This window comes from Mustela lutreola, chromosome 6 (genome assembly GCF_030435805.1).
Source record: "Mustela lutreola isolate mMusLut2 chromosome 6, mMusLut2.pri, whole genome shotgun sequence".
In the NCBI taxonomy this organism is placed as follows: Eukaryota; Metazoa; Chordata; class Mammalia; order Carnivora; family Mustelidae; genus Mustela; species Mustela lutreola.
In genome coordinates this window covers 63,546,315-63,560,379 of record NC_081295.1, presented here as the reverse complement: position 1 = coordinate 63,560,379, position 14,065 = coordinate 63,546,315, and the positions used below count along the sequence as shown (strand labels likewise).

The following is a 14,065-nucleotide window of genomic DNA, read 5'->3' as shown; positions in this document are numbered from 1 at the left end:
CAGACTTCCGCAACTATTTCAGCTTTACCCTGCGCAGGGCAGTTAGTATTATAAAAAATTTCCCGAGCCCTCCAATCTAACAAGAGAAGTTAAACAATCTCGTTTGCATGTCATTTCCATTCTGTTAATTCCTCGTTTTTTGTCTTTGCTCTTCCCTTTCCTCAATAGAGAATCTGATCCATTGTTTCATCAGGCTGGGTAACTTTCCCTAAGGACAAAAATTTCAAAAGAAGTTTAATGAAATACCAAATATTAAAAAAAAAAAAAAAAAAAAAGCTTTCAATAACACATAACATGAACATTTGTCTTTGAAAAGTCAACCTAATTAAATTCACAAGCACTGAACAAGAGCACCAAATCAAGTCATTCTTCTCACCAAAGCCCCAGCAACAGAGTGGAGGGCCCCGTTTCTGTCAAGCCTCCAGCACCAACTCATGAACAACTTTGCCATTTCTTTTGCTCCATCTCAAAATTCTTCCCAATTCTCTGTCTAGGAGACACAGGTGGAAACCTGACTTCCACCTGTGGCCCTGAGTTCACTGCCTATTGCTCTGTATCCTCAGGGAACATCCTCCCCATTCTCTCTTAGCATCTGTGATCTTTCCCCTCCTCCAGGGCTCCTTTTGTCTACAACCATGTTTGAATTGGCTCTGGTTTTTAAAACAAGTAATATTACCTCTATCTTGCCACACCTTGAAATACTGTCCCCTTCTTCTCTTTGTTTTGCTGACATCAATTTATTCTACTTCCTTGTTTCTCAAAAAATGTCTTGCATTATTTTTCTGCTTATAAAAATAATTCTTCTCCCATAAAATCTGGCTTCTTAACATCCAAAGCCTTCCTTGACACTTCGCTTTTGAATGTCACCAATGGCAGCCTAATGACCAGGTTAGTATCCTTTCTCCAGACTCTCTCCCTATCTGTGAGCCGCATCATCACCGCCCATCCTGACTCTCTTCTTCTCCCAACTACTCTCTCACCGACTTCTCCTCTCCGGCCCCCTAAAGTAAAGGCTTCCGGGTTCAACCCTGCCCCTCGCCATTTTCCAGCCTTCAGCCCTCTCCTCTCTCCTGAGTTCTAGGTGACCTTTCCACAAACACAACATTGTTTACCGTCCAATGAAATACCGAATGCAGAAAGAGAGCAGCTTTTTGTTAACATTACCATTTGCCTCTGAAAAGTCAACCTAGTGAAGTAAAGCAGCAGGCTGTGTGCTAGAGTCACACAAATGACAACACAAGGTCCTGCTCCCAACGGTCTCGCTATCAGGCAGGGAGATACACGAGTAAACACAGACTATGCAGTTTAATGGAGGGCTGTTTAGGTTTTGTGGGAGTGTATGGGAAAGGGTGGAAGGCGTGTCCTGGAAAGTCCAGGAAAACCTCTCGGGGTTCTCAGATAACCCCAAGATGACTCTTCCAGGGAAACGGGCGTCGCCAGCCAGGAGTAAGAGATTATGATACAGCAGGAAGAAGGACAAGGCCCGGACAGGCAGCAGAGAAAGGGAGCACAAGACGACAAGCTAGCATTCCAATGCAAGGACTTTATCCTTCAGGTGAAGGCACAGGTGGTAGAAGGCATAAAGCCAGACCAACAAGGGGCAGGCAGATCATGAAGGTTCTTAGATGCTAAGGAGCTTTGTGTAGAGGGGCGCCTAGGGAATTTCTAACAAAGGAGAGGTACAATCAGATTTCCGTTTTAAAGAGGACACCCAGGGGCAGGGGTGAGGCTCCGTAATACCACTCTCTTCCTACCACTCTCTTCCGCCCTCTTACTCACACAGACAGCTCTCCAGGGAGCTTCATTCCTCTTGGACTCAGCCACAATACCCAGCCCATGCTTTACCTGCAGGATGCACTTAGAAAAATTTCACGGCAGCACCAACTTAGATTGTCGATAACCCAGTTTGCTGGGACTTAAGACTCAGCATTAAGTTCTATTCTGGTGTCAAAGAACGTCACATCCGTCACCCTTAAGCAGTAAGTACTGAGACGCCAAGCAGAATTTTTGAGCTCAGAAGGGAACCTAGACATCATCCATTGCTTTCCAGAGCAGGAAGCCAAGGGCAAAAATGGGACAGTCTTTTCCAACATCTCACAGGCTCCTAGCGGCCCAGAAATACAAGTTCCAGCCTTGCATCTCTATTTCCTGACTAGTTATGACAAATGAACAAAATGCTGATGCTGCTATGTTTTAGGAAAGATGGAACAATATATTCCCTACCCCTCTTGAGTGGCTTTTCCAGAATGATGTACCATTCTCCTTACCTGAATTCTAGACCTATTTTTATTTAAACTAGAAACTAAGTAAAAATTCTATATGAATGAATCTAAGTTATTTAACGTTTCTGACTTATAGAATATTAAAAATAACCTTTCTTTAACCAGTGATACTTCGGGGCATCTGGGTGGCTCACTGGGTAAGCCTCTGCCTTCGGCTCAGGTCATGATCTCAGGGTACTGGGATCCAGCCCTGCTTCAGGCTGTCTGCTCAGCAGGGAGCCTGCTTCCCCCTCTCCCTCTGCCTGCCTCTCTGCCTACTTGGATCTCTCTCTGTGTCAAATAAATAAATAAAATCTTAAAAAATTTAAAATAAACAGTGATACGTCCTCTTCTCCTCCTACCTATCAATTCTACCTAAGGATTCTTCTGGGGAACACAAGGAAGGACCAGGCAAAGGAGTGCTAAATCACCGGTCCCCTTTTATTTCTCTTGTCCCTTCTAAAATCTGTGCCTTTTTTTTTTTAAGTCCACTGAACTAATGACCTATTACAGCCCTAAAATATGCACCAAATGCCATTAAAATGAAAGAGCAGTTATAGATACTTGACATACCCAATGTCCCCTGACATAGCTTCCCTCCTTTTATTCTCTTATACTTGAGTTGCAATGAAATCAGGACTGAATGAAGAGAAGATTTCCAGAGCAAGGGTGAAGCACCTCCTTTGGGCATCCATAAGCTCATCTGCATTCCTTAAGTGAATCAGCTAACAAAACCAAACTTGCCCTAGGCCTCTGGATTCCAGCTCCCTGTGACCTTTCTGAAAGCTGATGGCAGACATCAAAGCATTTCCTCAGGGCCCTCAGGATCTTAGATCCAAAGGGACAGGTGTGGGCTGAGCAAGAAACTCGATTTCAAACCCCAACCTCATCATCTATCAATTGCAAAAGCAGCTATAAACTAACCCCTTCATTTCTGGGAGCCTTGGTTTACTTACCTACAAAATGAAAAGAGGTTTATTAATCAAAGGATGTGGGGGGTCCCTTCCAGCTCTAGCAATCTACGCTCTTCCCGAGGTTGAAGGTGGGTAGGAGAAAAAGTCACCTTGCTTATACAAACAAAACGACCGAGTGCCAAGTGTCTGTAGCTGTCCTTGTCATCACTGATATTTCTGGTTCTGTTCCTCTCCCTCCTCCCAACAGCGTATCTCTGGAGCATAATGGGTAGGAAGGAAAGCATCAGCTAAATCAGGATAGCCATTTAGGAAAGAGGGCTGAGATTTATAACTTCGTATCCATATTCTGTTGCACTTAAATTAAAATGCACCCTTCCCTCTACAAACACTGCTTCCAATTTTAGGGGCAGGTACTCTGAGATATTTGGCAAAGGGACGTTAATTTTTTTCCCATAAACACAGACATAATGGTCTTTATTTTACAGATGCATAAACAAGGTCAAATTGTTAAAGAAGTAAAACTCAAAATTAAACTCAAATCAGAGATATCTAGTACATAACAGGCAGGATTTGAACCTAGATGTGACCCAGGCTCTCTTCATTAAACCTGGATTTTTCCCTACTGGAAAGCAAGAACAAGAGGCTTCTGGAGTTTAGGCCTTAGTCTACTTTTTGACCACGGTAATGGTTCTTTTGACATTAGCTTTATAATTATTTTTACATTGTACAATGTTTTAGGTATTTGTGTTCTATGTCATAGTTTTTAAAAAGTGACAAAGAAGAAAAATAATCCATGTTTAGCACAGGTGGGCAAAGCAGATGTTCATCTTAAGTGTGTCAACAGCAGTGAGCAGATGGACCATTCCAGGAGAGAGAGCTCTTGGTCAACATCCACAAGCCCACACCTCCAAAAGCATCCCTCAAACAGTCCCGTGAGAAGTGCCACAGGACCCCCAAGAAGAGCATCAATGGCTAAAACCACAGGAACCACGTGCCCAAGGCAGCCAGATATGATAGCCAAGCCACCTCATCAAATCCAGAGAGAATCCCGTAATCTTTCCCAGAACAGACCTATCTGTCTAAGCCAAAGGCCAACGAGGAAGCTTCCTGACATAAAAGGTAGATGCAGAGAGCCTTAGATAAAGCCTATTATGTCACAACCTGTCAGAGGAACCCCACTGAAACTACCTGGAAACCTTGTCCTAACTTTGAGAGAGGTGTACCCTTCAGCATCGAACATGTTGGGAAGCATACACGCATGCACAAAAACAAAAAAAAAAACCACAAAAAACCGGTTGGTACAAACCACCATTTCTTCACACTGTAAATCCTCAATTCCTATAATAAATATAACCCACTGACTGAATTAACACAGGCCAGATCCGCCATTCTTCCCTGTGCTCACACTTCTAATTCTAGAGCAGGGCTGACCTGCTAAAATGTATTTCTTCAGGAAGGATAGAGTGACTAGGGAACATTTTCGATACAACAACAGATGCTCCGTGAACTAATTATGGCAGGAGTGGACGTGGACACAGTAACTAAACTGTCTGTTAAACATACTGTGAGAAACTGTGTTTCTCTCTCTCTCCCAGGTTAGGCTTTTGGGGGATGGAGCCTGGAAAATAACATGTCTTTATTTCAGCCTTCGACATGCTCCTAACTATTGAATGTAGAACTAAAGCTCTAAAAGAAATAAAATCTGAACACTTCATTCAGCCTAACCTAACCAACCCCATCCCTCAACCCGCCTTTTCCCATTTAATGTGGCCCTTTGACTAATGCTAAAATTATCCACATAGATATTTAGGTAAAGGTTACCTATCATCCCATCTAATTCAGATGAAGTTCATGAATGGTTCAAACAACCATGGAGATTAAAAGGGCAGAATTCTTCTGGAAATACAGTTAAAAGATAAGTGAATTCTTTAAAAAAATTTTTTTAAAGATTTTATTTATTTATTTGACAGAGAGATCACAAGCAAGCAGAGAGGCAGGCAGAATGCTGAGCAGAAAGCCCAATGTGGGGCTCGATCCCAGGACCCTGAGACCATGACCTGAGCCAAAGGCAGAGTCTTTAACCCACTGAGCCACCCAGGTGCCCCAATAAATGAATTCTTAATAGACAATGGGATCCGTCTTCAGAAATTAACTAATCACTGTCAGCCAGATATCCTGTTGAGCCAAATATCAAAGTAATATTTTTAAATCTAGGTCCATGTTTGTAAGGTCATTAGCAAATCACCAAAATCAAGTCATTTGGTCTAAGAGCATGGTCACCAAATTCTACCAAATTCTCCAGAGACTAGCCAACAACAGATACGAACCTGAGTTAATTTGGACCTATTTGGACCAGCACAGAGTACATTTGCACAGAGAAGACACCTGCTCTGGGTATTCCATATGCCACAAGATGCCTACCTCCTCCTCGGTAGCGGGATGAGAGAGTGGGCAGATGGTGGTGGTGGGGGGGGGTGTCTCCCAATGCTTTTCTTTTCCAGCCAACTGAGCTCTCTGCCTGCACACTGCACATCATACACATCTCCACTACATCACTGTCTATTTACTTCAATCTTGACACAAAGTAGCAAGTTCAGCTCTGTAAAGGACCCATGAACTTTTCCTAGTTCATTTAAAAACTCTGGGCATAGCCCCCCCATCCCCCAAAGAAAACAAACTCAAGCAAACAAACAACAAAAAACTCCTGGTATAGTACGGAATTGATGCTCAAATGCTTATTAAACTGAGTCTATTATCTGTCTTTATGTGCCAACTCAGTTTTTTCATAAAAACTTTTTTTCATAAAAACATTTTTAAGTAAACCCATGCCTTCCTCACTCTACCAATTTAAGCACTTCTGCGTTACTTTAATAAGCAAATATTTACAACACTTAGTTATTAATTTAACTAGTACTCATTGCATCACTTCCCTCCACATTTTATGATCCTCCAGAGGACAGCTGAGCTCTCCTAAACCTGGCAGAACTTAACATGATGGCATTTGATGATTACAAAAAAGGACCAACCTATTCAGCATCAATGAACAGCTTTCCTTCCTGAAAATTATGGATAAGGTCACAGTAAGAAGAGAAGGAACAAAACAGATCACTCATAGTGAATAATTAGCTACCTTTCTATATCTTTAAGCAAAGAACATTGAGGGCAAATTAACTTAAACTGATATCTTTATATAATCTCATGTCTTCATAGTGCCATACATTCAGGGACCAGATTTTTTCTTTTTAATCTTCATTGATACTGACGCCATTAATGCTCCGCACTTGTGTTTATTAACTCAGGTTGTGAACATGGTGTAGGGAAAGTTTGGGATGTAAAGTTTTGCGCATGTGATTAAAAGTAAATAAATGAAGAGGAAACCACTCAGGTGCTCTTTCACATTTCGTCTTCCTCAATCACTGCTTTAAAAAGTTATTATTTATCTAAAAATCTCTTCAGGAGTATTTAAATCCAGACTTTAAAAGTTGAGCTCCAAGAATTTTCCAAAGTTATTAACTTTATTAATAGCAAATCCCTTTGATGAGGCATTTTAGGACATGAGAGCAGATGCTAAAGCATTGACCTTTTAAAAAAATTCAAGTGTAGGCAAAACTAGTAGTGATGATATTTCACTTGAAGCTGCTGAATAATCAAAAGGAAAATAAAATCAGAAAAATCTATATACAGATGGTCAATTTTCTCAGGGAAGAAAAGAGAAGCTCTGATCTGATACTTGCAAATACATGAAAGAGGCCATGAAGCACAATTTCCTGGAGAGCGATAAAAAAACAGCCAGGCCTGAATCCTCAAACTTACACATACCTTCCTGTAAGCGTTCTCTACAAGCCAGACCATGCAGAGCTCTGTTGTTCCTAGCTCAGAGAGAAATGTTAACAATGGCACTGCCTCGGGTTTGTCCTGGGAACTGTGCCATTTAATATTCTTATTAATTATTTGGGGGGAGAAGGTGAACTATAAGGAGAGATGCTCTTGGTCGAAATGTACTGAAAATAAATCGTAGGGAAGGGATATAGAAAAAATTTTGGCTGGATTTAGGTATATCATGAAGGCAACAAAGGTTGAAGTACAATACCAAGGCCATACAGAAGAGGCCAACTAATGGAATTCTTTCCATTTAAGCTTTCGGTCACTAAATACACAGGTTAGGCAGGCTACATAAAAAGGGGGACCCAATAATCTCAGCTCTGGACAGTCCAAAGCCAAGACCACAGGATATGAGACACTGTAAGATATTGTAAGATACATAAGATACTATAAGATACATACTGCTTTTCTAAGCATTAGAAAAATATCAAGGAAGAAAAAATAAGGCTATCATCTAAAATGTTTACAATGAGTTCTGTTCAGAATACCATATCTATTGTGAATCTGGTGATAGCTATTCCTTCTTTCTGGAAGCAGAAATTTTCTGCTTTCTCTAACTCCTAAAAGAACAATTTGGGGCACATTTCTTGAGAATTTTTCATACTGATTTGTACTATAGAAGTACATACAAATTCCTTGAGACCCAAGCCCCTGCCTTTATAGCCTGCACTTCTACCAGAATGAAAAGAGTTCTAACAAATGGACGTTAAAAGCAATATAATGTAGCAGTTAAGAATATGGGCTCTGTAGCCTTGGACTGTCCAAGTTTAAATCCTTGTTCTGCCATTAACTAACTTAGAGATCTTAGCAAGTTTCTGATCTGTATGTCTCTGTTTTACCACCTGTAAAATCTGTATAATAATAAACAGGATTATTCTGGAGATTAAATGATATAGTAAGAGTAATGGGTTTAGAACTGAATCTGGCATGTAGACAAGTATTTAGTAAGTATCAGTTGAGGTCCTCATGCTGGGTTTTCCTTGAATCAATAACAGATTTCTGGGGTACCTGGATGGCTCAGTGGGTTAAGCCTCTGCCTTCAGCTCAGGTAATGATCTCAGGGTTCTGGGGCCAAGCCCCACACTGGGCACTTGCTCAGCAGGGAGCCTGCTTCCCCCTCTCTGCCTGCCTCTCTGTCTACTTGTGATCTCTATCATGTAAATAAATAAAATCTTTAAAAAAAAAAAAAGATTTTTTCTAGATTCAAGTTTTTCACAATTAGGTAAGATGCAGAACACCCAGTTAAATTTCAATTTCAGATAAATAACAAAACAACAAATAGTTTTTAAGCTTTTTGTTTTGTTTTGTTTTTAAGTGATGTCCACACCCGATGTGGGGCTCAAACTCAAGATCCTGAGATTAAGAGTCACGTGATCGTCCGACTAAGCCAGCCAGGTGCCCCAACAACAAGCATTTTTTTAAATAAACAATGTCCCAAATATTGCCTGGGAGGAGAAAACTGGTAGAGGCAGCAGCATCTGGTAGAACAAGAACCTTAGTTTGCTGTTTTAAGGAAAAAGTCTCTGAATCTTAACAGACATTCCTTCCTCTTTTAAAGAACAACTTCTTTACCACTTTTAAGAGAAGCCCTCCTTCCCACACAGTTACACTTCTTTTTTTTTTTTTTTTTTAAAGATTTTATTTATTTACTTGAGAGAGAGACAGTGAGAGAGAGCATGAACGAGGAGAAGGTCAGAGAGAGAGGCAGACTCCCCATGGAGCTAAGAGCCTGATGCGGGACTCGATCCCGGGACTCCAAGATCATGACCTGAGCTGAAGGCAGTCGTCCAACCAACTGAGCCACCCAGGCGTCCCACAGTTACACTTCTTAACATCCATAGTAATTGGAAGAAAAACGAAGCTTTTAAACTAGATATAGGAGGAGACTCTTCCTGTGTATTTCCTACTGCCCGCAGGGCACTCTGCCCATCTGTTGACAGAACCAATGCTTAAGAGGACAGCAGCTGGGTTCTGCCCAAGTCCTGATGAACAAACCACTTTGAACTCAAAGTCTATATATAGGTCCCCTTTCCACCCAACCTGAACTAAACAGAACAAACCATTAGAAAGTATTAGCTTTAACAAATTTGCCTTGAATACCTACAATGGTTTAAAAAAGGCAGGGGCAAATTCCCCATGTCATCAGGGGTTTATTTGGATTACATTAGTACTGGTGGTTTGAACATGCTAAAGAGAGTTTCCAAGCAGGGGTGGGCTCTGTGAGGATAGATTTACATGTCTGTAAACTGGCAGGTTTCTACAGAGACCAGAACCTATTAGGCATGTATTAGGCTAGAAGTATTTATGATCTCGTCTAAAAAAACCAGCATACCATGTGTTCATTATAAATAGATCTTCTTTTAAAAAGAACAATCACATTTGTGCTTTCAATTCTAATGGCCAGTACTCTAAGAACAGCAAGCTGGAGGGAGGCAATCTTACCCCTCAATACTGATTTGAGGTTGAGCTTGGCTTGGCGGTGCAGGTCCTCTACACACGGTGGTCTTGTGGTGGGAAGGAACACATTCTCCTGCTGGTGCCATGGAGCAGTGTAGTGGACTGTCCATCGACTCTCCTCATCAAGGTTGGAAACCGCTGGAGAAAGAAAGGCAGCATGAATTCTGGTGTCCAAGTAAGTGTCAGTGGCTCCAAATATTTCCCATCAAGATGGGTTCTTGGTGCCTAACGTATCCAAGGGGTAAGGGCCCAAAATGGGGAAATGGGACAAATTCTGCGTAAGGTTTAACTAGGCTCTAGGGGTCTTCACAGTGTTTTGTCTCTTGAAGGAAGAAGCTGAAACTGCCCATTATTCCCCACAATATTTTGATAGAATTACTTCTTCAGTTACTTGCTTCCCAGCATTTTAGGCCCTCCCCTGACTCCAAAGTCAGAAAACAATTAAGAAAACTGATAGAGACCTCCAATTCCGACTTAACTCTGCCACAATGAGTATTTATTACCCAACTGTACACTGCCTTTCTAACAGTAAATGTTAGATTGCCAAGACAGAAACAAATTTCCTACCAAGAGGCGCAGACCAAATGTTTCTTCTCTAAAGCATTATTTTAAAACATCATTGTAATAAACTCAACTTTTTAAAAAAATTAAGCATAAACATTCAGTGAAATATATTTAAATAGCATGTCTAATAGAAGTAGAAATCAATTTGTGCTACAAACTTTGTTTCCTGCTTTCATGGAATACTTTTTTCCCCAAAGAATGTTGTTATATTAAAAAAAATTTTTTTTTTAAAATTCCAATGCAATTGACCCTTCCCACCATAACCCAGTTCAATTGAGTTTTCCCAGTAGAAAAGAGTACATCAGAGGGGCAACAACAGGTAACCATGAGAGTATCCTAAATCTTCTAAATAATTTTCCTTGATCCCCCTAGGGCTTGGGATCTCTGTGTCTACTTTGTTTTTGTTCCTGAAACACAGAGTTGGGGATACCAGTGGAGCCCACCATGAAGCTACAGCACCAAATACATGCATCAACAGTTTTTAACCCTTTCTACATATCTGCTGCTGTAAGTCAGATGTAGGGAAAGACTAGGCAATTTTAGAGGAAAACCATGTGCTGAAGCATTTCCTGGGGGTGACAAATAAAACCAGATCCTAGAATTGTGAGCCAGGGGCTAGTCTTTCCTGACTCTGAAGTAGGCTACAGAGCACACACTGAGCATACAAATTTGTACAACACAATATGTCCCTGGAAACAAGACCATAAACAGATTCTCAAAATAAAATGAATAAGCATGCATCAACTATTGAACCTTTCTATTCTAATGTATTTCAAATTCACTTAGAGTACCCAACAGCACAGCATTAGAGCTGTTACAAAGACCAAATGAACTAATATATGTAAAGCATGATTGTGGCAGGAGTGAAATTCATCTACAGTAACAGAGACCCTGACTTTAGACCTGTACCGCTAAAGGGGAACTTGGCATTTCTTTGCACTCCTGGGAACCTGAGTCACAGGTTAGCACTCCCCCATAACCCATTAACCCATCAACCCATCTTTTCTACAGCTACTAAATTCTGTAAGCCTCATTTCTCAAATCATCCCACCTTCCCCATAAATTGCTAAATGGGAAAATAAACATTGCGAACTCAACATCAAACTAAAAACAGAAACGTCTGTGTGCTTTCTGCTTTCTGCTGTTTGACAAAAGCATGTAAATTAGGCACCTGGTAGTTTGTTGAAAAACTGTTCTGCGTGCTGCATGTAATTACCAATCTTAATACATAAAATCGACAAAGACCAATGTGGCCCTTATTTACGGGCCTGAGAATCTCGCGTTAGACGGAACTCACTCTATGTCCTCCAAACGGCAGCCACAGTTAATTGCAATGTTTCCTGCTGATGTGCATTTATTTGGAAGACTCAACTACCACACACTTCATAGTTGAAAACTATTGAAAAGTGCAACTTCCTATTTGCCAATTACAAATCAAATCCAAGTAGTGATACTTGCGTCTGTGCAATCCTGCCACTGGCCCCACTGTAGTACAGCTACCAACTGGCTCCCATGAAAGAACAGTTGTCTCTTCTCAGAGCATCTCACTCTTGCCAGGGCAGATTTTAATCAGTCCATCCAAAGACAGCCTCCCACAGAGGGAGCTGCAGAAAATGGGCCGAGAGCGCTGTTCTTTGTTGCTTCCTCCAAGGTCTCTTTTACCAATGCTCATACCCAACCACATTAATCTAGTTTAAAATCACTGGCCCAAAAGCTCAACTGAACTAAGCCAACAGCTATGTAAAAACAAAACCATGTATTTGTAATATTTACACTCTGCAGAGAAAGGAGAAGCACCTAGATCAAAGATATGTAAACCAAGGGTCAGTACACAATGAAGCCATGCCACAAACGCTGTGTACTGTACAGTGACTGATCAGTCTAGACAGTTTGTCCCAGAGCTCTGAAATACGTTAACAGAGAGTTCCGGGGAATTTTAAAGGATCATCCCCATCAACAATACATGATAGATCACACACAGCCTCCCTGCATGGTAAGCCGAAGAATTAAAAAAACATGTATCAAGGCAGACATAAGGTAAATACAAGGCTCCCTCCACCCCATTTTGTTCAAAGGGCTTCTTTTGAGAAGCACCGAAGTGAATTCACCTAAAATTCCAAGCATAAATAAATAAGACATGCTAAAATCACATAATTCTGCCTTAGAATTATAAAAGTCAGAGGTATTTGAACTTAGTAGAGAATGGAGTTTAACCTGTGCTAATTAATGTTTTCACATTCCAATTCCATCACTCAAGAAGATGAAATAGTACAACACACACACACACACACACACACACGCACACAAACATGGGGGGGGAGGAGAAATTACTTACTTTTTTTCTTAAAAAGTTTAATTAAAGACTTGATCTTTGCATTAATGAAGGCCACCATTTCCAGGATGAGTACATAGGGCTTAGAAATCTAAATCACATTAAAAGCTCAGCCCATCAAGCAGGTGGTAAGCTGTATCCCTCTGTTCCAGATTCTAACTTTTTTCCTCCAGTCTCAAATCTTTAGACATCTGCTGGGGGCTGATGTAATGTTGAGGCTGAGTTTATTGTCAGGCAGTTACAAGCCATTAACAGTCCTTGAACCTGAAAAGCTCCCACTGAAACCTAATCTTTAACGCTGAGAGCTGCAGTGACAAAGTGTACAGAAAGAAAGAGAAAGCCAATCACAGTTCTTATTTGCATGATAGCCACATCAGCCTTTCTGCCTCGGTGCTCATTTATTCACTTTCTCTTCAACAGATCCAAAGTTTCTTCTCTCTGGAATCCATGAAAACAGTGCAGATCTTCCTCTATGCAAGTCAAGGTGAAGCAAATGTATTCCCCATTTTCACTAGGCTACTAGGAACATCCAGATCTGTTTGCTGGACCCCAAAAGTCTTACAGCAAGTCTGTTCTGATTCTTTGACTCTCCAGTTAATTCAGGCGTTTGAACTGATTTGGGGGTGGGGGGGCAGAGCCAAACCATTGTTTCCCTGACCACGCCCCCACGTTCTGCCTCCCACACCAAAGGAACGTTTACAAGCAGTAAAACTTTTACAACAGAATTTCCACAGAGCTCTAAGTGATGACTTGGCTGCATTTTCATGCAAATTAGTACCTCCGGTCTTCTCACCCAGTTTTTTTATTTGTTTGTTTGTTTTGGATTGGTTTGGTTTTTGCCTGTGACTGAACATCAGCATTACAATTGTACCCTAATGATTTAAATCTGTATTTTAAATTTAACTATCATCTAAGCACCTGGTTTAAAAAAATTCCACACTCCAGCCTCCTCCCCTCCCCTGCCCCTACCCCAGAGGGAGAACAGTAATTCCAAACAAACATTATTTAGGTTTCTCTTGAACTTGAATATACGGTACTGGGTTCCGGTTCTTTTGTCCCTTTGCAATTAACCTCCAAGAACTGGGGAAGCAAAGTGAAAGGGAAGCTTCAGAAATAATAACACTCGGGCTGGCACTAGGAAAATAACTTCCGGGGTGAAGGGACTGGAACAAAAAAGAAAAGAATACGGACGGGAGAATACTAGGAAAACAGATGAAGGGAAAGAATGATGCTCACACCTCCGCCCAGTTCCACTTCGCGGCAGAACAGCTCTGGAGACATGTTAGACAACCTCTGGTTTCACAGCTTAGGGCCAGACTTATAAATGAATGGAAAAATGTAATAATCCACTAATTCAAAACATTTCGTTTATAACAAAAGCCCTTAGTCAAAGAAGAAAATTTATATAAGGGGCTCCCTCTAGGGAAAGCTCTGGAATGATTCCTCCTCAAATGCTCCCCCCCCCCTTAATCTTATTTTTTGAACAACAGCAAAAGCAAAGCAAAACACACACACACACACACACACACACACACACGATCATCTCACCATCCACATTATCGGATTTCCAATTTGTGTTCTTTCATCCTGTACATAGTTTTACTTAAAAGTAATTACATGGCCAGATGGCAAACAAGAAATGACTCAAATGAGAA

The 14,065-nt window shown here is 41.0% G+C and overlaps 1 protein-coding gene across 6 annotated transcripts in view; it reads right to left on the bottom strand.

Moving 5' to 3' along the window:
- NHSL1 (NHS like 1) overlaps positions 1–14,065 on the bottom strand; it is a 231,354-nt gene that overhangs the window by 55,934 nt on the left and 161,355 nt on the right. For 5 of the 6 annotated variants that reach the window (XM_059177425.1, XM_059177427.1, XM_059177428.1 and 2 more), the window contains exon 2: positions 9,500–9,652. In XM_059177425.1, the coding sequence (XP_059033408.1) occupies positions 9,500–9,652 (153 nt within the window). Of the gene's footprint in view, positions 1–9,499; positions 9,653–12,413; positions 12,925–14,065 lie in introns of those variants that run through there. The other variant, XM_059177430.1, reaches the window with a different exon arrangement.